The sequence below is a fragment of the Pongo pygmaeus genome, chromosome 10, assembly GCF_028885625.2.
Source record: "Pongo pygmaeus isolate AG05252 chromosome 10, NHGRI_mPonPyg2-v2.0_pri, whole genome shotgun sequence".
Classification (NCBI taxonomy): Eukaryota; Metazoa; Chordata; class Mammalia; order Primates; family Hominidae; genus Pongo; species Pongo pygmaeus.
The window spans coordinates 110,815,749-110,841,375 of NC_072383.2; the positions used below are offsets into that span (position 1 = coordinate 110,815,749).

Genomic DNA, 25,627 nt, shown 5'->3' on the forward strand with positions numbered 1-25,627 from the left:
AATTGTTCTGTCTTGCTGGCATTCCAGGTGCCACTGGGGTATGAAAAAACTCCTGCAGCTAGCTCGGTGTCTGCCTGTACGGCCGCCCAGTTTTGTGCTTGAAACTCAGAGCCCTGGTGGCGTAGGCACTGGAGGGAATCTCTTGGTCTGCAGGTTGTGAAGACTGTGGGAAAAGCATAGTATCTGGGCCGGAGTGCACCATTCTTCCCGGCACAGTCCCTCATGGCTTCCCTTGGCTAGGGGAGGGAGTTTGCTGACCCCTTGTGCTTCCTGGGTGAGGCGACGCCCCACCCTGCTTCAGATCACCCTCCGTAGGTTGCACCCACTGTCTAACCAGTCCCATTGAGATGAGCCAGATACCTCAGTTAGAAATGCAGAAATCACCTGCCTTCTGTGTTGGTCTCGCTGGGAGCTGCAGACCAGAGCTGTTCCTATTTGGCCATCTTGCCACCCTTCCAAAGTTAGTGTTTATGAAGTACAAGAAAGGTGGAGTTGAGAGCGTGAGAATAAAGCGGCTCTGGGTAAGGACTACCATGGAACAGTAGGAGGGGACAAGCAGGTCACAGAGAACTGAGATTATGCAGAGTATAGCCAACCTGGGCTCCCTGGCCAGGGAGGCAGCTGTGCAAGGACCTGAGTGTTGATCATGGACAGCAAGACTCAGCAAGTCCTCACCTCTTTCCTGTATGTCCCTTCTGCACAAGGTAGGTCTACATCCACTGCCTGCTCCTGAAGGAGGAGCTGTGTCTAAGAGGGGCCCAGACTCTGCCACGGTAACAATCCGCTTGAGGAACATGCCCACACCAGGCCCAAGCGCATAGACTGGCTGCCAGGACAAAAAGTGGGCAGGGGATGTAGGGTTAGGTTTAGCATTGATTTTGGATTCCCCTGCCTTCGTAATTTCTACATGGAATGCACAGACTGAAGAGTCAGGTTCGGGGAAGGGTAGTTTAAAAGCCTCATGGAGTAAGAATCACGTCAAATGCCAAGAGACCATAATAATTAGAAACACTTTAATTCCTAGCCACTTGGCAGCACTTAAATATCAGAGCCATCCAAGCATGCCAGCCTTTGAACTTGCTCAGCAAGAGTAGATGATCACACAACTCTTAAGGTAAATCAAAATTAGATGAAGGTTATTTATTGGTGTGACTTTTTTCCTTTAGTGAGCTTCCTTTACACAGCATGGTGTAAATAGCATCAGATTGAATGAAAAGTTTGTTAAATGCAACCATAAATAATTATAATAAATATACATCAAGTAACTTTACAGCACACATTTTTTAGGGCCAAGGTTTGGATCTGTCTGGACCTCAATGTGCTCTCGGAGAAGCAGCCATGTTAGCAGCAGATACCTTACAGCTGTCATCTACTCAAGTGATGGCCAACAGAAGCTTCTGAACTCCTCCTGGGGAGGTAGCTGACAAGTCCATTCAAGGGATGAGGACTAAAAAGAACCAAGAATTTAAAGATGTAGGGAGGAAAAACCACTTCTAATAAATCGAAAGGCTCTTTCATTATGCAGAAATGAAAATAAAAGGATCCTTGTTGTCAGGAATACATCCTGGATGTGACCCCCCCACACTCAAAGGAGCTGTGGCCGCTGGGGAGGCAGCGGGCTGACCATCTTCTTTCAAAGCAGGGGAACTGCTTGCGGACACTCACCTCCAGAGGTGACTTGCATCAAATACAACTGATGCAGCTGTCATGATTAACCCTAGCTCGATTTCATCCTTAGGTCAGGGGATCCTTTCTATAATGGTCCTTGATGCATTTCCTAAGAGTTACAGGGAGGAGATGGATGCTAACGGCTCTATCTCTAGAATTCACAATCTTTCCAGCAGGCCAGGGCACATCTTCTTTCTTGGACCAGCATCCACACTCCAAAACCTTCTAGACAGCACTCACTCAAAACTTCCAATATTCACAATATTATACAATAAATACAGCAATGTGATTCTGTGAGAACTGGCAAGGCCCAAAGTGACAGTGTCCAACAAGATGGCCTGTGCTGCTCATGAACAGAGTACCACTGGACAAAGACCTATTTGGGGCAAATATGCACTGGGGCAGTGGGTGAGCCTGGAGGCAGCTCAGCCCTGGCACACACACTTACATGGGGTGATGGGGAGTGCTGGGTGGGGCTGGCCAGAGGGGCAGAAGGACCCCCCTGGAGTCTCCATCTGGACTTGAGTGTCTGGGTCACTAAAGCAGACCCCAAATTGAGCAGAGCACCTCAGTCCACTCTTTTGAAAACGGGGGTGTGGCCCTTTCCCTTGTCCTACATCACTGCAGGGAGGAAGGGCCATTTCTGAGCATTTTGTGCTCCTTTTTTGTGGGGTAGGCTTGAATCATGTGCTTTCCTCTTCAACCAGAGTCTTGGAGGAGGCCCCCACCTGAGCACTGTCCCCCATCTCTGGGTGTCTTCTCACCCCCTGCGGCTGGGATGCACCCAGCTAGGCTCTGTGAACTAAGGTCGGGATGAACCCTTAAGTCTCCTGCTCCCGAGGAGGCCTCAGATGAAAACTGTCAGACCAGGGCCCAAAGAGACAGACGGCAGATAGGGAGGTATGGGAGGGGCAGGGGAACCACTGTGGGCTTTTCCTCAGAAAAACCAAGACCGGGAGCAAGTTCTAAAGCAGGAAGATGAACACATAAAGCTCCCTGTGTGTCTCGCGTGTTTGGGCACTTGGCCCAGCCACCTCTAGGTGGAGGGAGGCCTGCTGGGGCTGCCTCTGGAGCAACTCCAGCTCGAGGCTGGAGGGCAGGGCTGGCCACAGGCTTGTCTGTGGAGGCGCTCTGCTGAAAGCACGGGCGCTCTGTGTGGCCGAGGTCATTGTACCCCCGGCTTCCTGCTAGGTGGTTCTGTGATGGGGAACCAGCTGGGGCCTTATGGCATTAGAATCTGGTGGCCACGAGGGACAATGTTCAAGAAGATCAAATTAGACACAAACTGTCTGGGAACTAAACTATCCTACAAATAGACCACAAACAGGCAGCAAAAGAACCAACCCATCACGAAACGTACAAAGACAAAAGGTTAAGTCTTCCAGGAGGCCCTGGAACGTGGACGAAAGTTCAGAAAAGCAAAATGTTGCCAACTCCTCACGCGGGCCCTGGAGGGACGGGCCGCAGTGGTGGCTTCCCAAGCCGGCAGAGTGGGTGCCTCAGTGACAGCCTAATTCTGGGGCTCCCTCCCATCAGCCACTGAGGGGGTCTTCGCGGTAGTGAATGGCACAACGAAGTTTCTCCAGCATGATTTCCAGAGAGGAGTACTGGGGAAGCTTGATCATGAACATGCAGGTCTCCACGCGGATGTAGCGAGAGTCTGGGGAACCTACGAGAAACCAAGCCAGCATCAGAGGGTTGGGCCCACATCTGTGAGGCTCCCAGGGAAGCTGGGCTGGCCTCTGCTTCCAGGTTGGCCTCCTTGGGTAGCCCCAAGCCAATCCTGGGGCCCAGCAGGAGGGGGATGAGGGCCTGGGAACCTGCGAGATGTTCTTGGGGGGAAAAGGGGAGAGAGCTGCTGGACAGCACATGTGCCAAACTGCTGATGGGTTTGTCTGCCCAGCAAATTGTTTCGTTTTTTTTTTTTTCTGCATTTAAAGGTTAGAAGATTTGAAGAATTCTGGATTTTCCGCTTCTTTTAAGATATGAGAAAGTATCTAACAGCAGGCCTGTATGGCTGGTTCCTGCCCGGCCCTAATCCTCAATGATGTCTGAGTTTTGGCATGTGGGGCTCCTGTTCATTGTTCTCCCTTCACATGGGGCCTGGCAGCCCCAGTTTCAAACAGAGAAAGGCTAGTGTGTCCCTACTTGGGACATGACCAGGGGAGGGCGGTACCTGCTGTGCCATCTGGGGGGGCGATCTTCATGGGGTATGGGGGAACATGGGCGGTGTCGGGACCCCCATCTTTGCAGGGGCAGGTGAACGGGATGCGCTCCTGGTTGCAGGCAAACTTGATGAACTTGCACAGCTCCTCCTGGGTGAACATCTCCAGCGCCCCCCAGAAGAACTCGATGTGCTGGTCCGTCTCCATCAGCCCCACCTGGTACATGGTGTGGGCCTGGGGAGGAGAGGTCCAGGTGTCAGGAGCCCTGGAGCCCCACCTACCCAGTGCCTCCCTAGCCCTGGAGTCTGCAGGCCAGGCCCAATCCTGGGGCAGGGTGCAACGTGTGGGCTGTGAGCACAGGGAGATGACAACGATGACAATGATACAGGTCTGTGGCAAGGACAGAGCTGAGACAGACCACTGCCGATGCCTGCTGCTGGAGTTGAGGGTGACAGGGAGGCACGTCTGGGGCTCACCACCTCCCCACCCAGCCTGGCCCTGGGGCATCTACCTTGAGGAACTCGAGGTTGATGTAGGGGAGGCCGCAGGTGCGCAGCTCCATCTCCAGCGGGCTGAGTGTGGTCAGCAGCTGCAGGGGGATGATGGAGCCCAGGCCGGCCCGCACGGCCGTCACGCATTCCACATTCTGCAGCTCCCGCAGCCGCAGGCTCCGGATGGCTGCCGCGTAGATGTCCTTGTTCTCCCACCTGCCCGGGTGAGGAGCACAGGTGAGGGAGAACACCGCTGAAGAGGCTGGGTCTGGGGGCCACACCCACTCAGCCGGAGGTCCCGGATCCTCTCTTGGGAGAGGCCTGGGGCCCAGCCGCCCTGGTCATCCCAGTCTTTTCCTGCCTCTGGTGCCACCACCTCAGAGCTGCTGTTTTCTTAGTAAACCCCTTCTGCTGAGGACCCTCTTTCTTGGCACCCACTATCTTGCCTCATCTCCCTCTCCTGGTGAAATCCACCTGTCACCTGACCTAGGTCCTCGTGTCATTGCCCAGGAACAGATGCTGCTGTCATACCCTGGCTGGCTGGCCGGGCCAGCCCCTGCCAGCCCCCGCCAGCCCCTGCCACGCGCACACACTCACGCCACAAGGATGTGCCGGCCCCGGCTGCACAGCTCCACCTCCTCGCCCGTCATGGTCAGGTAGGTGAACCTGCAGCAGGGCTTGTTGGGGCTGTCGGGGCTCTCGGTGGCCAGGTGCTGGGAGGCAATCTCAGCGCACAGGGCCTCCAGCTCGGTCTCATCATTGATCTGGAGGGTGGAGGCAGAGCGAGGCTCATTATGAGGCCATGGGAGGTGGAAGCCTGATCCCCAGGTGGCTGGGTAAACCCCAAGCGCAGCTGGTGGGGTCTACCCTCAGCCGTGTAGATGAGCACGTGACACAGGTTTGGCCAATCAGAAGCTGCCATCAGTTCAGGGCCGGGCGTGTGACCCAGGCCAGGCTAAAGAGACCCACATTCCAGGCCTTTTCCCATGTCTGTTTGGAGGCAGCGATCCTCTCTCACTGGCATGGACCGACTATGATGGGAAACCCTTTACTGCTGGAGGCCACCTCTGCCTCTGTGCTGGGAGAGACTGCTTGAGGCTAATTATGTTTTTTTTTTTTTTTTTTTTGAGATGGAGTCTTGCTCTTGTTGCCCAGGCTGAAGTGCAATGGCGCAATCTTGGCTCACTGCAACCTCGCCTCCTGGGTGCAAGCAATTCTCCTGCCTCAGCCTCCCGAGTAGCTGGGACTACAGGCGCCCACCACCATGCTTGGTCAATTTTTGTATTTTTAGTAGAGACTGGGTTTCACTATGTTGGCCAGGCTGGTCTCTAACTCCCGACCTCAGGTGATCTACCTGCCTCAGCCTTCCAAAGCGCTGGGATTACAGGTGTGAGCCACTGCACCCAGACCGCTTTTTCTTTTTTTTTTTTTTGAGACAGATTCTCGCTCTGTCAGCTGGAGTGCAGTGGCGCAATCTCAGCTCACTGCAACCTCTGCCTCCTGGGTTCAAGCAATTCTCTGCCTCAGTCTCCCGAGTAGCTGGGATTACAGGCACCCGCCACCATGCCTGGCTAATTTTTGTATTTTTAGTAGAGACGGGGTTTCACCACCTTGGCCAGGCTGGTCTTGAACTCCTGACCTCATGATCCACCTGCCTCAGCCTCCCAAAGTGCTGGGATTACAGGCGTGAGCCACTGCGCCTGTCCTCTTTCTTGTTTTTTTTTAAAGCAATCTGGATCAGAGGCCTGAGACCAATACCAGATGACACTGTTTGAACACCTGGATTTGGCCCTGCCTGAAGTCAAACCCATCATGCTTTTTGTTTTAAGAGCAACTAATTTTTTTTTTTTTTTTTTTTTGAGATGGAGTCTTGCTCTGTCGCCCAGGCTGGAGTGCAGTGGCGCAGTATCAGCTCACTGCAAGCTCTGCCTTTCGAGTTCATGCCATTCTCCTGCCTCAGCCTCTCGAGTAGCTGGGACTACAGGTGCCCGCCACCACACCCGGCTAATTTTTTGTATTTTTAGTAGAGATGGGGTTTCACCGTGTTAGCCAGATGGTCTCGATCTCCTGACCTCGTGATCTGCCCGCCTCGGCCTCCCGAAGTGCTGGGATTACAGGCGTGAGCCACCATGCCCGGCCTAAGAGCAACTCATTTTAAACAATTTTTTCTAAAGCTTGTTGGAGTTGGGATTTCTGTCCCTTGCCACCAGACAGCCCTGACTTAGTCCTGTCTGTGGAGGTGTACAGGCTACCGCCTCCCCACATTTGGCGACCAGGATCAGGGTCCAGGGAAAACTGATTCGCACTGTGCCTGCTGGGCTACCAGGGAGATGACAGGGTTGGACCCAAAGGAGACTGACTGCAGCTTGGGGACAGTGACAGGTGGATGGACATTCGGGTCTAAGCCTGGAGTCTCCTTAGTAGCAACCTCCCTACCCCTTCACCGCAGACACTCCACTGATACAAGTCAAGAGCATTTCTTCCTAGTATGCACCCCACAACACCATGTGGTTCTGCATCCCACACCCTCTGGGGCCCTGGCCATCCCTGTAGCCAGAAGCCTCAGCTGGCCTGTCTGCTGGGACCCCGCCTCACATCCCCTGCTGCCCCAGCCTGCGCTGCACCCAGAGCCCCAGGAGGACTCCTCGGAGGAGTGCAGGAGACGCATAAACCCCCAGCCCACTGTGGGTGTTCTTCCACCCTTTAGACAATGCCTTGTCATCCCTGTTTCTACTGAGAAGCCACTGGCATCTGGGACTCTGGCTCTGCTATTGTCTTGCAATGGCTGTCCTGAGTGACCCAGGGGGACAATGGCAGAGACCAGAGACCTGGCCAGGCAGTGCCTCAGTCGGCCATGGCGTATTCTGCTGGCATAGGCAGAAGCAGCTGGCACCACCTTCACCTGAGGCCCAGGAGAGAGCAGCTTCTGCCAGGCCTCAGGCACAACGTCCACTCTCATGGCCTTGAGGGGCGCTGGGTGGGACGTTGCCCTCCACACTCAGCCAGGATGGCTCTCTCAGCTGCAGGGCATGTGGTGCTGGAGAGCCCGGAAGTCAGAGCAGGCAGCCCTGGGCTCCCGGTGGCTCTGCTCCCTGCCAGCTGTGAGGGCCCGGGCAAGTCACCTCCCTTTGGTGAGCCTCACTTTCCTCCTGGCCTTGTGATGATAGAATAAAGCCCTCCGCCCTCCACCACGAAGGAGACAAGCCTGGACACTCCCTGAGGACAGGGCGAGTGCCAGAGCCTGGCTGGCCCGTGACAGGGCCTCAGTGACGGCCACTGAGTGAACGGAGGGACTGTGGACCCCATCTCCCTCCAGAGGGGCACTGGGCAACAGCGCCATGCTGTCAACATCTGTGCGTGGCCTACGCGTGCCCTGGACAGGCAGGCAGGGCTCCATCCTGACGCCTCCCCCTTGGTGGAGCTCAGGTGGTCCCAGGGCTGACTCCTGTGCTCTGAGGTCCTGAAACAACTCTTAACCTTCACCCCTACAGCCGTTCTCCCAGTGCCTGTTCACTCAGCTCCAGGAGCCCTTGCCCGTGGCCAGGCGACGAGCACTAATGTGGGAGGGGAGGGCCAACAGGGCTGGTCATGTCACCTCCAATCTCTGCTGCCAGCAGGGAGGGAGGCCAGAGGCCTCTGTCCCCATGAAACAAGCCTTCCTGGCACATGGCTTACACCCCTAAAGTTCTCTGTGGGATCCCAACCCAGCCTCAGCAGGGAGCTCGGGTCCGCATGGAAGCCTAAGCAAGGTGGCGGGGAGGCCCCGGGCTCTGCAGCCCCCCAGAACTGTGCCTTGCACTCACGCTCTCAAACTTCTTGACGTAATTGTAGGTGAGGATGTCCGCTTCCTGCAGGTCTTGCTCAGGGTCCAAGGGCTCGCCCACCAGCGTCTTCCAGAAGGAGGGCAGAAGGTCCAGGGGTAGCGGGACGTCTGCCCGAATAGCAATCCCCAGCAGCTGCCCCAGGAAGTGCAGCAGCTGCTCCTCCCCGTAGGTGATGGGGCTCGGGGTCAGGATATATTTGCCCTGGAAGCGGAGGTGGGCATGAGGTGACCTGGGCGTGGGCTTCTGTGCCCACCAGGGAACATGTGTTTCAAGCCACCGCACCCTGTGGCAGGCAGGAGAGAAGTGACTACAAGTTCCCAGAGCTTGCCCATCCAGTGTGGCGAGGACCTGTCCCCACAGATTGGGAGGGTTTCTGAAAAGGTTTGGCTTTGATGAGACACACACTGCCCTGCCACCCCAGCCACTGCGCCGGACATGAGCTCGGGGGCGTGGAGCCTCCTCCCGGTCTCTGCCTACCTTGTTCTTATTGACAGCTGAGCTGGGGCACAGCAGCAGCAGCGACAGTGAGGAACTCTGCAGCTCCTTACACACCTGCCACAGGAAGTGGCGGAAAGAGCCGCCTGCAAGACAGACGAGACACGTGGGTACCTGGGGTGTCCCGGCGGGAGGTGACACCGTTCCCTCCCTCTCACCTGCTGGCTGGAGTGGCTACGCCTTCCACGGCCTACCTGCCGCTGTGGCAGGGTGGAAAGAAGCCACCCCAGGCCTGGGAGACCTCAAGTCCAATCCTGCTCTCCACTCACTAGTGGGGCCACCCAGGGATACCACGGAGGGCAAGATGTCCCTGAGGCTCAGTCACCTGTCTGTCAAATGGGAGAGTGACCATACCTACCCCAAAGGCCATTCGAAGATTCAGTGAGGTCACCGCAGGTCCCCACACAGGCAACCTCTCACAGCTGCAAGCCTGCCTGAGTTGTGGACTTGTTTGGTCCACGTCTGTCCCTCTGGGCCAGGCTGAGGGCAGGACCACCTGTTTCACTCAGCACTGCCTCCCCCACTGCCCGGGCTCGTGTTTGTCCGATGAATGTGTAAGTGAATGGACAAATGTGTGAATGTGCAAAGGGCAACAGTAACTGCTCATCCTCTCCCGCCGCCATTCAAGATGGGCCTTTGGTTTTGTTGCAAATCTCCTCTGGCCTTCCCTGCGTTCCCTATCGGTACCCTGAGGTCAGGGAGCTCTGAGCACAGCTGTGCCCACACCCTGCTTGGTCAGAGACACGGAAACCCAGTGTGGGGGCAGATGGTGGGCCTGGCCCTCACCTCTGCTTCAAGGAGAAGCAGGAGCATCCTGACTGCTGACGCCTGGAAGGCCAGGGGCCTGGACCCTGGAACCCCAGCTGGCTGCATGACCTTAGGAAGTGACTTGGCTTTGTAGAGTCCCAGTTTCCCTATGTGTAGGATGGGCCAGGGCTGGCACTCTGGGCAGGTTCGCTGCTGTGGGGAGGATAAGGTGTTGAGCGTGAGTCTGAGCTGTCAGTGAACCAGAGCTGTTCTCAGAGAGGCCTAGGAGGCCTGCCCGTAGGATGCCAGAGTCCCCCGTCTGGGAGGCAGCTGCGTTCCCGCGGGGGCAGATCAGAGGAAAGGGGAGAAGGAGGTGGGTAGGGGCTCCCTCCTGCCCGGACAGCCTTTCCCTCCAGTGTGCCCGGCTGTGGAGAAACTAGCTTTCTTCTCCATCTGCAGTGGACACGTTTCCTGAATGTCTGGGGCTAAGCATAAGAGGTCACAAGGGAGCACTTGCTCAGCTGCCAGTCCTCATCCCTGCAGAGTCCGATGGTGCCACCAAGGGCTCCCCAACACCCTGCCTCTCATGGGGCACACACAAGCTTTTAGGCCCACCAACTCCTCAGCCAGGGCCCTTCCCGGGGAGGGGGCCAATCAGCACCGAGGAGGGCCCTGAGCAGAGGTGCCATCCCCAAGCCCAGCAGGGACTGGCTGAGGCTTCCACAGGGGGCTGGTCTGGAGGACACGGGCGTGAGGCCACTCTGGGTGCAGACCTGGCTTCTGCAGCACAGGTGCTGAGGATGTGGCTTTTACTCTTGCAAATGGAGGTCTTGGGCAGCTGGGGCTAAGGCTGGACACTAAACACAGCTCCTCCAGCGGGGAGTCTGGCGGGCCACCACTTACTGGTGCCATGGACCTCCTCGCCAGTGAAGCGGATGTTGAAGGCATATGTGGGGTCACCGCCACTGGCAAGCTTGACGCAGAGCTGAGACGACGGCACTGAGGCCAGCTGCCTGGCAGCCTGACAGAAGTAGGAGTTTTCAGAAGCTCTGATTTCCCCTGGAAAGTGAGATGAGCTGATCAAAGCACCCCGCCGTGGCCGCCCTCTCCCCTCACCTTGAGGAGAGACCCCGGGCCTAGCAGGCCTGTGCCTGTCCCTGGACCCCTGCTCCCTCACTCGGCCCCCTGCACCTTCTCTGCCCTCAGAACACCTTAAAGCCTTCTGTGCCTTAGCTCATGGCTCCCACTTCTGGAACCTGCCCTCCTGGGCCCCCAGTGCTTGGCCCCTTCTCATCTTCTAGAGGCTTCCCTCTGCCTCTTGGGGAGGTCCTCACCCCCCAACTCCTCTCTCGTTTCCTCTGCGCATATCCCTTCTGTCTATACGCTGTGGCAGAGACTCTGGGGAGCCTCCCCAATGCCCTTCTCTCCCTTTCCTTTGATGCTGGAATCCCCATTTTTGGCAGGCACATGGCTGATCAGAGCAAAGCCTGCCCCACCTGACCCCGTGCAGCTGGGCAGGTCCCCGGGAGCCAAGCTCCTTCTGCTATGCCCCTTCCCTGAGCTTCTGAGGCGACCTTCCAGCAGGAAGCCACACAGGGCGCTCCAGCAGAACGACAGGAGGAACCGCCGCACCAGCCCTGAACCCCCTTCTTTTATGTTCCAGAAATCCGCTAGTGTGTTTAGGCACTGCCGTTTTGCATTTTTTGCTCTCCGCAGCCAACCCCACCTCCCACAATTTCCAGTGGGTCCAAGGTGATCTCAGGGGCCGCATGGTCCGCTGTCCTCTGCACAGTGGCATTCAGCACTCGATTCATCACGGTCACCTTCGTGTCATAGAAGATCAGCCCTAAGAAGAGGAACGTGGGAAAGGCTTGGGTGGGGCTTTGTCCCTTTCTTCCCAGTCCCCCCAAGACTCTCCTCGGGTCCCTGGGTGTGGCACTCTCAGGCCCCCTGGTGGCAGTAGAGCAGGGTCCTGACTGTGGAGGGTGGTGTGTCAGCATCCACCCAGCATTTACCCTTTGTCATTCCCAGGAGACATCCAATTTCCAGAAACAATGCAAACAAACTAGAGTTGCAAAATGGAATGTAGAAAATGATACCTATTTTTAATTTAAAAAAAGACAAAAAGCTGTATGTGTGTACACATGTGTCTGTTTATATGTGAAGAGAAAAGTCTGGAAGGATAGAGACTCATCTGTTAACAATGTCACTTCTGGGATGTAGGGATGTGGAGGCCAGATAGTAAACAGACCTTCATATATTTCTAATTAATTTGAAAACCTTACAAATAATTTTATTTTTCAGAGCATATGTTACTTTTATAATTAAAGTAACTTCCCTTGGGTGGGCCTGTTGCTCCAGAGGAGCCCTGCCTGCAAGATGAAAGGTTGGGGTGGGGAGGCATCTTCCTGGGGGGCTGCCCAAGGACCCTGCCCATGGATTCTGGCCCTGGCGTCTTGCAGGTCACCTCTCTCTTCCAGCAGGGCCAGGGTGGGCGCAGGCACTGACCTTTGGCCTCCTTCAGCAGGGCGGCGATGCTGTGGGTGTACATGGGTGTCTGGCGCAGCTCCACCAGGGGCAGGAAGAAGGTCTCCAGTGTGGTGTTGAGGGACTGCAGCAAGGCGAAGCGCAGGCGCAGGCTCTCAATGGGCACATCTGCAGGGCACAGGAGCAGTCAGGCTGAGATCTCGGCCAGATGGCTGAGATGCCTGACTCACAGGCAAACAGGATTGGTGGATTTTTTACCTGGGACCCTGGAGATGCTGTCAGTGAGTGAATGGCCCCCAATGTGCCTGTGCCTATGCCAAGCAGACACAAAGGGCGAGGACCTGGTTGGCCAGATGGAGGTGCTGGCTCTTAAGGAGTCCAAGGCCCCCTCATCTACTTTCAGGGCCATGCCAGGGCTGTGCACTATATTATTTTTTGACTTACTATTTTGAAATAGTAATATAGGAGGTTGCAAAAATGGCACAAAGAGTCCCGTGTACACTTCTCCCAGTGTCCCCCAATGGTGATGTCATATCAAAACCAGGAAACTGTGCCACTGGCACACTTCTCTTCAGTCCTTCACCCTTCTCACTGCGACAGACGGAAGTCAGAACAACCTCTTGCCCACCTTTACCTCCTTGGCACCCAGGAGAGAGCAAGGGTTCTGCATCTGTTGCTGATGAGGCAAGCGGCTGAGCACAGCCCCTGGGACGAGTGTAATGAGCTGCTCACCAACACCTCGTAAAGGGAGGGCGTCTGCGAACTAACAATTTATTTTTTGTGTGCAATCCTAGCTTTTTTTGGAGATGGAGTTTTGCACTTGTTGCCCAGGCTGGAGTGCAATGGCGCAATCTTGGCTCACCGCAACCTCCGCCTCCCAGGTTCAAGCGATTCTCCTGCCTCAGCCTCCCAAGTAGCTGGGATTACAGGCATGCGCCACCATGCCCGGCTAATTTTGTACTTTTAGTAGAGACAGGGTTTCTCCATGTTGGTCAGGCTAGTCTCGAACTCCCGACCTCAGGTGATCCGCCTGCCTTGGCCTCTCAAAGTGCTGGGATTACAGGCATGAGCCAGCGCGCCTGGCCCAGAGAACAGCTTTCTCTCTTTGGAAACACAGGGGCACCTGAATGGGCCTTCCCGCAATCCTAGCTTTTAACAAAAACATGGTGTTCCCCGTTATGAAGGCTAATGCCTCTACTGCAAGTTAGCAGACTATAGAAGCTTCTCACTCCCCATGGCAGCCTGGCCTCAGTGGGGCCTCCAGGCAGCGGCCTGGGCATCCCCTGCAGCCGTGCATTTCTGTATCTGCTCCCTGGCTTTGTTGTCATTGGCATTAAAAAAGGCCCCAGACTAATTAGGCCACAGTCCTGGCTCTCTGCCTTGCCCTCCCTGTTTTGTCAGCCCCCTCTTCCTTGCACACCTGGCGCGTAGCACTTGTTCATAAGTGTTCGTTTGATGGACGTCTAAATGAATCTAGCCCTTGTAAATGCCCCTTGTCATGGGGCATGCCTGCATCAGGCAGCAGGGGAGGGGATAGGCCCAGGGCCACATACTCAGGAGACAGGCCACTCTGGGGTCAGCAGCATCCGCGGGGTCCAGATACACCTCATGGGGATGGAGCCGTGCGGGTGTGATGGCGAGGTGGCGGCACAGCTGGTTGATGTATTGCACAAGCGCCACGTCCATCTCCAGGGTCCACTTTCTTGAGGCCTTCTGTGCGTGTCGGACATCGATGCAGGCGCACCTGGGGGTGGGGACAGGGGGAGAGGGGCAAAGTGAGGCGGGGCGCACCAGGATGACTGTTGCATTTCTCCTACAGAGCCCTGTCCTCAGCTCCTGGAGCACATTCAGAAGATGGCCTCGCCTTCCAGGTTGTTTCTTGGTACCTGGACAGCTCCTCATGGGGAAACCTCTTTCAAAAGAAGCAAGCCAAGCGTGCCGGTGGAAGTGGGAATGCTGCATCCTTCTGGGAGGTGGCACCATGCACCCACCCATGCCTCACTCCTGTGTGCCGGCAGCAGCGCGTGAGGATGAAGGAGGAGCTCCTAATGGCATCAGCCTGCAGTGTGTCACAAAGCTTTTCTCTCCTTAGAGACAAAGTCTTGCTCTGTTGCCCGGGCTGGAGTGCAGTGGGGTGATCATAGCTCACTGCAGCCTTGAACTTCTGGATTCAAGCGATCCTCCCACCTCAGCCTCCCCAGTAGCTGGGACCACAAGTGCGAGCCACTTCGCTTGCCTAATTTAAAAATTTTAATTTTTTAATTTTTTAATTTTTATTTATTTATTTTTTGCGATGGACTCTCGCTCTGTTGCCCAGGCTGGAGTGCAGTGGCGCGATCTCAGCTCACTGCAAGCTCTGCCTCCCAGGTTCACGCCATTCTTCTGCCTCAGCCTCCCGACTAACTAGGACTACAGGTGCCTGTCACCACACCCGGCTAATTTTTTTTTTGTATTTTTAGTAGAGACGGGGTTTCACCGTGTTAGCCAGGTTGGTCTCGATCTCCTGACCTCATGATCCGCCCGCCTCAGCCTCCCAAAGTGCTGGGATTACAGCCGTGAGCCAATGCGCCCGGCCAATTTTTAATTTTTTTTGTAGAGATGGGGTCTCGTTGTGTCGCCCAGGCTGTTCTTGAAATCCTGGGCTCAAGCCATCCTCCCGCCTCAGCTCCCAAAGTGCCATGGTTTCTAAAACAAGTTCAGAAAACTTGTCCCTGCCACCATAATGCAAGATCCATTCAGGGATTGACTGTGAGCCTTCAACGATGGTACAAAAGGCTGGCACCAAGCAGTAAAGCATTTCTCAATTCTGAAAATGGATTTTTTAAAAAAGCATGTTTTGGTTGCCATTTTCTTTTCTTTTCTTTTTTTTGAGATGGAGTTTTGCTCTTGTTGCCCAGGCTAGAGTGCAATGGCACAATCTCGGCTCGCCGCAACCCCCGCCTCCCAGGTTCAAGTGATTCTCCTGCCTCAGCCTCCCAGGTAGCTGGCATTACAGGCATGCGCCACCATGCTCGGCTAATTTTTGTATTTTTAGTAGAGACAGGGTTTCACCATGTTGGTCAAGTTGGTCTTGAACTCCTGACCTCAGGTGATCTCCCCGCCTCGGCCTCTCAAAGTGCTGGGATTACCCGTGTGAGCCACCTTGTCTGGCTTTTTTTTTTTTTTTTAAGACAGAGTGTGGCTCTTGTTGCCCAGGCTAGAGTGCAGTGGTGCAGTCTTGGCTCACTGCAACCCTTTGCCTCCTGGGTTCAAGTGATTCTCCTGCCTCAGCTTCCTGAGTAGCTGGGATTACAAGCACCTACCACCACACCTGGCTAGTAGTAGAGACGGGGTTTCACCATGTTGATCAGGTTGGTCTCTAACTCCTGACCTCAGGTGATCCACCCGCCTCGGCCTCCCAAAGTGCTGGGATTACAGGCATGAGCCACCGTGCTCAGCCTTGGTAGCCATTTTCTTTTTCTTTTTTTTTGAGATGGAGTCTCGCTCTGTCGCCCAGGCTGGAGTACAGTGACACAATCTCGGCTCACTGCAACCTCTGCCTCCTGGGTTCAAGCGATTGTCCTGCCTCAGCCTCCTGAGTAGCTAGGACTACAGGCATGTGCCCCATGCCCGGCTAATTTTTGTATTTTTAGTAGAGATGGGGTTTCACCATATTGGCCAGGCTGGTCTCAAGCTCCTGACCTCATGCCTCCGAAAGTGCTGGGATTACAGGTGTGAAGCACTGCGCCCGGCCTGGTAGCCATTTTCATTGATTAATGCCAGATGCACTTGCTGTGGACAAGGCTGAGTAGGGGGGTGTGTGTGTGTGTGAGTAGGGGGGTGTGTGTGTGTGTGTGAGTAGGGGTATGTGTGTGTGTGAGTAGGGGCGTGTGTATATGTGTGAGTAGGAGTGTGTGTGTGTATGTGTGAGTAGGGGGTGTGTGCGTGTATGTGTGAGTAGGGGGGGTGTGTGTGTATGTGTGAGTAGGGGGTGTGTGTGTACGTGTGAGTAGGGGGTGTGTGTGTGTATGTGTGAGTAGGGGTGTGTGTGTGTGTATGAGTAGGGGTGTGTGTGTGTATGTGAGTAGGGGTGTGTGTGTGTGTATGTGTGAGTAGGGGGTGTGTGTATGTGTGAGTAGGGGTGTGTGTGTTTGTATGTGTGAGTAGGGGGGGTGTGTGTGTGTATGTGTGAGTAGGGGTGTGTGTGTGTGTATGTGTGAGTAGGCGGTGTGTGTGTGTATGTGCGAGTAGGGGGTGTGTGTGTATGTGCGAGTAGGGGTGTGTGTGTGTGAGTAGGGGGTGGGTGTGTGTGTGAGTAGGGGTGTGTGGGTGTATGTGTGAGTAGGGGGTGTGTGTATGTGTGAGTAGGGGTGTGTGTGTGTATGTGTGAGTAGGGGTGTATGTGTGTATGTGTGAGTAGGGGGTGTGTGTGTATGTGTGAGTAGGAGTGTGTGTGTGTATGTGTGAGTAGGGGGTGTGTGTGTGTATGTGTGAGTAGGCGGTGTGTGTGTATGTGTGAGTAGGGGTGTGTGTGTGTGAGTACGGGTGTGTGTGTATGTGTGAGTAGGGGTGCGTGTGTGTGTGTGAGTACGGGTGTGTGTGTGTGTATGAGTAGGGGTGTGTGTGTGTATGTGAGTAGGGGTGTGTGTGTGTGTATGTGTGAGTAGGGGGTGTGTGTATGTGTGAGTAGGGGTGTGTGTGTTTGTATGTGTGAGTAGGGGGGTGTGTGTGTGTATGTGTGAGTAGGGGGGTGTGTGTGTGTATGTGTGAGTAGGCAGTGTGTGTGTATGTGCGAGTAGGGGGTGTGTGTGTATGTGCGAGTAGGGGTGTGTGTGTGTGAGTAGGGGGTGGGTGTGTGTGTGAGTAGGGGTGTGTGGGTGTATGTGTGAGTAGGGGGTGTGTGTGTGTGAGTAGGGGTGTGTGTGTGTATGTGTGAGTAGGGGTGTATGTGTGTATGTGTGAGTAGGGGGTGTGTGTGTATGTGTGAGTAGGAGTGTGTGTGTGTATGTGTGAGTAGGGGGTGTGTGTGTGTATGTGTGAGTAGGCGGTGTGTGTGTATGTGTGAGTAGGGGTGTGTGTGTGTGTGAGTACGGGTGTGTGTGTATGTGTGAGTAGGGGTGCGTGTGTGTGTGTGAGTACGGGTGTGTGTGTGTATGTGTGAGTAGAGGGTGCGTGTGTGTGAGTAGGGGTGTGTGTGTGTATGTGTGAGTAGGGGCTGTGTGTGTGTGAGTGGGGGGTGTGTGTGTATGTGTGAGTAGGGGCTGTGTGTGTGTGAGTGGGGGGTGTGTGTGTATGTGTGAGGAGGGAGTATGTGTGTATGTGTGAGTAGGGGGTGTGTGTGTATGTGTGAGTAGGGGGTGTGTGTGTATGTGTGAGTGGGGGTGTGTGTGTATGTGTGAGTAGGGGGTGTGTGTGTGTGAGTAGGGGATGTGTGTTTATGTGTGAGTAGGGGGGTGTGTATGTGTGAGTAGGGGGTGTGTGTGTATGTGTGAGTAGGGGATGTGTGTATGTGTGAGTAGGGATGTGTGTGTGTATGTGTGAGTAGGGGGTGTGTGTGTATGTGAGTAGGGGTGTGTGTGTTTGTATGTGTGAGTAGGGGGGTGTGTGTGTATGTGTGAGTAGGGGTGTGTGTGTGTATGTGTGAGTAGGGGTGTGTGTGTGTATGTGTGAGTAGGGGGTGTGTGTGTGTGAGTAGGGGGGTGTGTGGGTGTATGTGTGAGTAGGGGGTGTGTATGTGTGAGTAGGGGTGTGTGTGTGTATGTGTGAGTAGGAGGCGTGTGTATGTGTGAGTAGGGAGTGTGTGTGTGTATGTGTGAGTGGGGGTGTGTGTGTGTATGAGTACGGGGGTGTGTGTGTATGTGTGAGTAGGGGGGGTGTGTGTGTATATGTGAGTAGGGGGTATGTCTGAGTAGGAGGGGTGTCTGTATGTGTGAGTAGGGGGTGTGTGTGTGTATATGTGTGAGTAGGCGATATGTGTGTATGTGTGAGTAGGGTGTGTGTATGTGTGAGTAGGGATGGGTGTGTGTATGTGTGAGTAGGGGTGTGCGTGTGTATGTGTGAGCAGGGGGTGTGTGTGTATGTGTGAGTAGGGGTGTGTGTGTTTGTATGTGTGAGTAGGGGGTGTGTGTGTTTGTATGTGTGGGTAGGGGGGTGTGTGTATGTGTGAGTAGGGGTGTGTGTGTGTGAGTAGGGGATGGGTGTGTGTTTGTGTGAGTAGGGGTGTGTGTGTGTATGTGTGAGTAGGGGGTAGGTGTGTGTGTATGTCTGAGTAGGGGGTGTGTGTGTATGTGTGAGTAGGGGTGTGTGTGTGTGTATGAGTAGTGGTGGGTGTGTGTATGTGTGAGTAGGGGGGTGTGTGTGTATGTGTGAGTAGGGGTGTGTGTGTGTGAGAGAGAGTACGGGTGTGTGTGTGTATGTGTGAGTAGAGGGTGGGTGTGTGTATGTGTGCGTACGGGGTGTGTGTGTATGTGTGAGTAGGGGTGTGTGTTTATGTGTGAGTAGGAGTGTGTTTGTGTGTATGTGTGAGTAGGGGTGTGTGTGTGTATGTGCGAGTAGGGGTGTGTGTGTGTGTGAGTAGGGTGTGTGTATGTGTATGTGTGAATAGGGGGTGTGTGTGTATGTGTGAGTAGGCGGTGTGTGTGTATGTGTGAGTAGGGGTGTGTGTGTATGTGTGAGTGGGGGTGTGTGTGTGTGTGTGTGAGTAGGGTGTGTGTGTGTATGTGTGAGTAGGGGTGTGTGTGTGTGTGACAGTACGGGTGTGTGTATGTGTGAGTAGAGGGTGCGTATGTGTATGTGTGAGTAGGGGGGTGTGTGTGTGTGTGAGTAGGAGGCCTGTGTGTGTGTATGTGTGAGTAGGGGGTGTGTGTGTGTATGTGTGAGTGGGGGTGTGTGTGTGTATGTGTGAGTAGGGGTGTGTGTGTGTGTATGTGAGTAGGGTGTGTGTGTGTGTATATGTGAGTAGGGGGTGTGTATGTCTGAGTGGGGGTGTGTGTGTATGTGTGAGTAGGGTGTGTGTGTGTATATGTGTGAGTAGGAGGTATGTGTGTTATGTGTGAGTAGGGGGTGTGTGTGTGTATGTGTGAGTAGGGATGTGTGTGTGTTTGTGTGAGTGGGGGTGTGTGTGTGTATGTGTGAGCAGGGGGTGTGTGTATGTGTGAGTAGGGGTGTTTGTGTGCATGTGTGAGTAGGGGGTGTGTGTATATGTGAGTAGGGGGTGTGTATGTCTGAGTAGGGGGTGTGTATGTGTGAGTAGGGGGTGTGTGTGTGTATATGTGTGAGTAGGAGGTATGTGTGTATGTGTGAGTAGGGGGTGTGTGTGTGTATGTGTGAGTAGGGATATGTGTGTGTGTGAGTAGGTGTGTGTGTGTGTATGTGTGAGCAGGGGGTGTGTGTGTATGTGTGAGCAGGGGGTGTGTATGTGTGAGTAGGGGGTGTGTGTGTATGTGTGAGTAGGGGGTGTGTGTGTATGTGTGAGTAGGGTGTGTGTGTATGTGTGAGTAGGGGGTGTGTGTGTGTATGTGTGAGTAGGGGAGTGTGTATGTGTGAGTGGGGGTCTGTGTATGTGTGAGTAGGGGGTGTGTATGTGTGAGTAGGGGGTGTGTGTGTATGTGTGAGTGGGGGGTGTGTGTGTATGTGTGAGTAGGGGGGTGTGTATGTGTGAGTGGGGGGTGTGTGTGTATGTGTGAGTAGGGGGGTGTGTATGTGTGATTGGGGGGGGTGTGTGTGTATGTGTGAGTAGGGGTGTGTGTGTATGTGTGAGTAGGGGGTGTGTGTGTGTGTATATGTGAGTAGGGGGTGTGTATGTCTGAGTAGGGGGGGTGTGTGTATGTGTGAGTAGGGGGTGTGTGTGTGTATATGTGAGTAGGAGGTATGTGTGTATGTGTGAGTAGGGGGTGTGTGTGTGTATGTGTGAGTAGGGGTGTGTGTGTGTATGTGTGAGTAGGGGGTGTGTGTGTGTGTATATGTGAGTAGGGGGTGTGTATGTCTGAGTAAGGGGGGGTGTGTGTATGTGTAAGGGGTGTGTGTGTATATGTGTGAGTAGGAGGTATGTATGTGTGAGTAGGGTGTGTGTGTGTGTATGTGTGAGTAGGGATGTGTGTATGTGTGAGTAGGGGTGTGTGTGTGTATGTGTGAGCAGGGGGTGTGTGTGTATGTGTGAGTAGGGGGTGTGTGTGTGTATGTGTGAGTTGGTGTGTGTGTATGTGTGAGTAGGGGGTGTGTGTGTATGTGTGAGTAGGGGGTGTGTGTGTATGTGTGAGTAGGGTGTGTGTGTGTATGTGTGAGTAGGGGGTGTGTGTGAGTAGGGGGTGTGTGTATGTGTGAGTAGGGGAGTGTGTATGTGTGAGTGGGGGTGTGTGTGTATGTGTGAGTAGGGGGTGTGTGTGTGTGTGAGTAGGGGGTATGTGTGTATGTGTGAGTAGGGTTGTGTGTGTATGTGTGAGTGCGGGTGTGTGTGTATGTGTGAGTAGGGGGTGTGTGTATGTGTGAGTAGGGGTGTGTGTGTGTGTGAGTAGGGGTGTGTGTGTGTGTGAGTGGGGGGTGTGTGTGTGTGTGAGTAGGGGTGTGTGTGTGTGTGTGTGAGTAGGGGTGTGTGTGTGTATGTGTGAGTAGGGGTGTGTGTGTGTGAGTAGGGTGTGTGTGTGTGTGAGTAGGGGGTGTGTGTGTGTGTGTGAGTAGGGGGGTGTGTGTGTGTATGTGTGAGTAGGGGTGTGTGTGTGTATGTGTGAGTGGGGGGGGTGTGTGTGTGCACACGCACGTGAGCCAGAGGCAGGGCAGGGCAGGGTGATTTCTGGAGTGCCTGGGATTCACTTACAGCTAGAAAGGGGAAACCATATTTAGCCCTGGAGCCCTGGCGAGCTGTGGCCTAGCTGTGCCCCTGCCTGGGAAGGAGTGAGGGCAATGGGGACTCGAGGCAAAGTGTGACTCTGAGGACAAGGTTCTTTGGGGTAAGAAATTGTCTGTTATGGGACTGAACTGTGTCCTCCCAGTTCCCGACCAGACACGTATGTTGAAGCCCTAATCCCCAGTGTGACTGCATTTGGAGTCAGGGCCTTTAAAGAGGTGATTCAGGTTAAAAGAGGTCATCAGCGTGGGCTCCTCATCCAACAGGACTGGTATCCTTGTAAGAAGAGGAGATTAGGACACAGATAGGTACTGAGGGAAGACCCCATGTGAGGACCTTGAGAAGGTGGCAGTCTGGGAGCCAAGGAGCGTGGCCCCAGGAGAAACCAGCACTGCTGACACCTTGATCTGGGCCTTCCAGCCTCCAGAACTGAGAGAGAATGCGTTTCTGTTGTTTAAGCCACCCAGTGTGTGGTGTCCTGTCACGGCAGCCCAAGCTGACCAGCCCAGTCTCCAAGTCAGGAGTGTGGAGAAAAAGAACAGGTTTGTTTACAAATGGGTTAGAAAACCCATTTAGCACTTAGGAAAAAACTCAGAAATTATGAAATAACTCAGAAAGCATTATCAGCAGGGGAGATGGATCAGCTCCTCAGAAATTATGCTCTTGGCTGAAAACAATTTCTATGCAAGGTGCCAACTGAGTCGAGGGGTAACCCTCTTACCTCTCAAAATGAAGATCGTAACCACAGGACAAGATCGCCCTCCAGACACTGCGGATGTCTTGCTTGGCTCGGTCAATAACAAATTTGTGAAATCCTTCCAGTGTTAGGTATTTTTCCTCAGGGACTGGTGGAAAGGGTTCAGTGTGAGGAATCTGGTGAGACCTGCACACATCGCGCGCCTCCAACGTGCTCTGCTCACCACAGCCTCTCCCTTACGGCCCAACCCATCTAATTCCCCTCTCCCTCCCATAACTCTGGGAATTGTCATTTGCCACTGTGACCCACTGCGCACAGGATACTCATAAGCCCTCATGTGCCCAGGACCCCGAGGGCTCTGTCTCCCTCAACAGGCTGCAGTTTCCCACATCCCCTCTTTCTATGAATCTCTAAAACATCCCCGACTGACAAAGCAATTTTCCAGACAAGAATAGCTTTCTCCAATGTTGCCTGGGCCTTTCTGGAAGCTTGTGTTCACTGCCCCAGCACAGGCCGCTAGCTTAGGCCAGTGCCTTCTAGAAGAAAGCGTCCATGCAGACTTCCCAAGCTTCACTTTTCGGTCACAATCATCTGTTCTTTATCCCGGGCGTGCGGTGTTTCTGGAACTGCTATTTTACCTCCTCAAGTTCATGGCCATCAAAGATGGCATCGAGGGGCGATCCCTGGCCAGGAATATTTCCCAGAATCTCTGGAAATGCTGCCCTGCCTGATACCCCAGGGAACCCAGAGCCCAGAGCAGAGGCCATCCCAATAGGAGAGCGGCCAGTCGGGAAAAGCAGAGGCCTGCTCCTCGGGGGGTGCCTAGTCTCCAGGATGGAAGCAGGTCCCAGCCCACTCCAGGCCCCGTCTGCTCATTCACCTTCTTGTTTTTTGGTAGGTGACTTTTCTGGGTCCTTTTCATCTGGTTTGCTCTTTTCTGGTGATTTTGGCTTCACAGTTGGCTTCTTCTCACTTAAGGCAGTCCTGCTGTAGACCAAAGCACTGGAATTAGACTAATGCACGTTCACACCTCCTCCCGATAGGAAATACACAGCCTCGTACAGTCATTCATTCCTGCTCCCTCCTCCAGCTGAGGGCTTAGGGCTCAGATAGGGTGGGGTTCAAGACTGCCTTTGTTCTGAGTGAGAAAAGTTCACGGAGCAAATTACAAGGACAAATCCGTGCCTTAAAATATGAAAAATCTTGTAGAGACTCTTTTCAAACACTCTTTCTACATATTTTAGAGCTACACTGTTCAATAAGGTAGCTGTTAGCCCGATGTAGCTACCTAAGGTTAATTAAAATGAAATATAATAACAAATTCAGTTCCTGTTCACCCTTGCCACACAGCAAATGCCCTATAGCCGGTTGTGGCTAGGGGCTGCTGTACCCAACAGCATGGATATAGATAGAGCACTGATTTCCACCAGCACAGAAAAGTACTATGGGACAGTGCTGATTGAAAAACACCATTTCTACATAATTAATTAACTTTTAAAAGTTTTTTCTGGTTAAACAATTCCTCTAGAGATTCTTGCTGGGTAATATTTTGCTATCAAGGTTTCATCTCTGTGTACTCGAGAGTCACAGACCCGTATGTAAAGAATATTCTATTAAATTTATATGCATATCCACACATGGAATGTTATGAGGCTATTTTTTAAAAAAGGAATGGGGAATTCTTTTTGTACTGGTCTGAAATGATTTCCAAAATTAGTATTAAATAAAAATGGCAAGGTATGGACATTGTGTATGGTACCCAACACTGGGCATATGTATAGATTTGCTTCTGTATTTATAGAAAGGGTTCTTGCGAAAGGCTACAGAAGTAACCTTGCAGGCTTAGGGAGGAGAACTTCAAGGCTTAAGAATGGTCGGGAGGAAGAGTGGCTTTTCACTGCATCTGCTTTTAAATTTTGTACTATTTTAGTCATTCAAAACTTGAGAAAATAATACATAGGCATAAATCAAAGGTCATGTACTTAAAAGTAGTTGCTATGCATGGGGCAATTTAATTTTTTCCAATAGGCACTATGCATTTTCTTTTTCTTTTTTTTGAGATAGGGTCTCGCTGTCACCAGTGCAGTGGTGTGATCATGGCTCACTGCAGCCTCGACCTCTGGGGCTCAAGCCATCCTCCTGCCTCAGCTTCTTGAGTAGCTTCTTGAGTAGCTGGGACCACAGGTGCATGCCACCACAGTCAGCTAATTTTTATATTGTTTTGTAGAGATGGTGTTTTCCCATGTTGCCCAGGCTGGTCTTGAACTCCCAGGCTTAAGGCATTATGCATTTTCTAATCTTTCTACAATAACTATGCATTATTTGTGTGGCTAAAATAAGTAGGATTAAAGAAAATATACAACACTGTAGATGTTGTCTTCATTTAGATGGGTCGGCTTTCCAGCCTTCATGGTCAGAATCTGACCACACTTGTGGATAAAATGAAACTCTGATGTTCACCTGATGGAGCTGAGGACTGAGAAAGGAGCTCAGCAGAAAGGGCCCAGACACCCACGGGGCGCAGTGGCTCCCGCTTGTAACCTCGGCACTGTGGGAGGCCAGTGCAGGCTGATCGCTTGAGCCCAGGAGTTCGAGACCAGCCTGGCCAACATGGTGAAACCCCATCTCTACAGAAAATTTTAAAAAATTCGTCAGGTGAGGTGTCATGTGCCTGTAGTCCCAGACACTCAGGAGGCTGAGGTGGGAGGATCGCTTGAGCCTGGCTGCAGTGAGCTGTGATCGGGCCACTGCACTCCAGCCTGGGCGACAAAGCATGACAAAAAAAGCCTGACACCAGGATCCTCCAGAGGAGCTGCCACCCCCCAGGCTCCTGCTCGGAAGCCGCCCCCATATCTGCCCACAGGCCAGGCTGTGCAGGCTCCTTGGGGCACGCACCTGACGCTGTTGAGCACGGCCTTGTCCTTGGTGGGTGGCTTGGTGATGGGCCGCTTGGTGCTCACCACCTTCATGGGGTGCTGCTCCTTCCCAGCCTTGCTGTACTTGCTCTTGTCAAACTTGGGTTTTGGCACACCATACTTCCTCAGGATCTGTGGAGCACAGAGGCAGTGGGGAGGCTCTCAGGTTCGCCCTGCAGGGCACCCGAGGCCCGGCCTGGGTATGGTGGGGACGGGCAGCTACCTGGGTGAGCTGATCCTCCAGCACCTTTTTTGGAGGCCGGACATTGGTGAAGAAGAGGTGGAGGAGGTTGCCTGGGGTCTGGGAGTTGATCTGCTCTTTGCTAAGATAAATGTCAGAGACTCTGATGGGCTTCGCTGGTGTCAGGCTCAGCGTCTGCTCTGAATGGGCACAACTCTTAAATATCTCCGTCAGAACCTCTCTGGCTCCGGGCACCAGCTTCTCCCCTGTTGGATGGAGAGGGGGCAAAACAATTCTGCCGTGAACATGCATTGGGACAAGCCCTGCGAGCATTCTGTTTCCAAACACTGTTTGAAAGGGGCAGTGGATGGACATTAGTGCAAGGAAGAGCTGCCCACCAAAGCCTGGCTCCCTCTCTGGGCACAGCCCAGCACATGCCCAGCCTTCCTTGCCGTAAGGTGCGGCCCTGCAACTGTGGTTACTGTGGGATGTGAGCCACATGGGGGCCAGGCTGCTGTCCTCTGTACTTGGCCCCTACCTGGCTGCTCGGGGACAACAGGACCCTCCCCGAGGGTGGGCACACCTCAGTGCTCACCCTCACTCTTACATCTGCAGGGAATTAACTTCCACTGGACTTGAGCCATTGTCCTCCTGGGGCTATTTATCATAGCAGTTTAGTCTAGAATAATCCCAGAGGATAGATAGCCAGCAGCAAGTATTTTTAGTGGGAAGTACAACTTGTTAAACAGGTGCTCGCATTCTTAGGAAATATTCTTCAAAACTGGCACAATGAGCAGGTGAAAAAGAAAGTTTTCTGAGATACAAAAAAACTGTCTATGAGCACCAGAAAAAATATTTTTTTTGTCCCCAAACAAGCACTTCAGAAGGTGCTCTCACCTTTCCTAAGCGCCAGTCATGAACCCATCTGCATGCTCTCAGGAATCACTCCTTTCTCCAGGCAGCCCAGGCCCCTCATCCCCTCTGCACTGCTCCCTCTCCTGGGGAGTCTGGACTAGGCCAGGCCCAGCTGTGGCAACTCCAGCATATCTGGGCTGAGGGTGGGAGAGGCAGGTGCGTGGAAGAGAGAGGCTGAGCCCTCAGCTGACTCAGCAGAGTCACAAGTTAAAAACCTTCAC

At 53.6% G+C, this 25,627-nt stretch overlaps 1 protein-coding gene across 7 annotated transcripts in view; it reads right to left on the reverse strand.

Annotated features, from left to right (window-relative positions):
• Nucleotides 1-1,125: 1,125 nt before the first annotated feature.
• Nucleotides 1,126-25,627, reverse strand: part of HECTD4 (HECT domain E3 ubiquitin protein ligase 4) — a 225,839-nt gene continuing 201,337 nt past the window's right edge. For 5 of the 7 annotated variants that reach the window (XM_054442179.2, XM_054442180.2, XM_063647112.1 and 2 more), the window contains exons 63-76: nucleotides 24,534-24,757; nucleotides 24,291-24,442; nucleotides 22,276-22,382; nucleotides 21,420-21,543; nucleotides 13,431-13,621; nucleotides 11,899-12,045; nucleotides 11,117-11,236; nucleotides 10,294-10,449; nucleotides 8,626-8,729; nucleotides 8,128-8,349; nucleotides 4,922-5,088; nucleotides 4,345-4,540; nucleotides 3,845-4,067; nucleotides 1,126-3,337 (exon numbers count right to left, since the gene is read on the reverse strand). In XM_054442179.2, coding sequence (XP_054298154.1) covers nucleotides 3,201-3,337; nucleotides 3,845-4,067; nucleotides 4,345-4,540; nucleotides 4,922-5,088; nucleotides 8,128-8,349; nucleotides 8,626-8,729; nucleotides 10,294-10,449; nucleotides 11,117-11,236; nucleotides 11,899-12,045; nucleotides 13,431-13,621; nucleotides 21,420-21,543; nucleotides 22,276-22,382; nucleotides 24,291-24,442; nucleotides 24,534-24,757 — 2,270 coding nt within the window. In that variant the 3' untranslated portion in view covers nucleotides 1,126-3,200. The remainder of the gene's footprint in view (nucleotides 3,338-3,844; nucleotides 4,068-4,344; nucleotides 4,541-4,921; nucleotides 5,089-8,127; nucleotides 8,350-8,625; nucleotides 8,730-10,293; nucleotides 10,450-11,116; nucleotides 11,237-11,898; nucleotides 12,046-13,430; nucleotides 13,622-21,419; nucleotides 21,544-22,275; nucleotides 22,383-24,290; nucleotides 24,443-24,533; nucleotides 24,758-25,627) is intronic. The other 2 variants (XM_063647111.1, XM_063647113.1) reach the window with 2 other exon arrangements.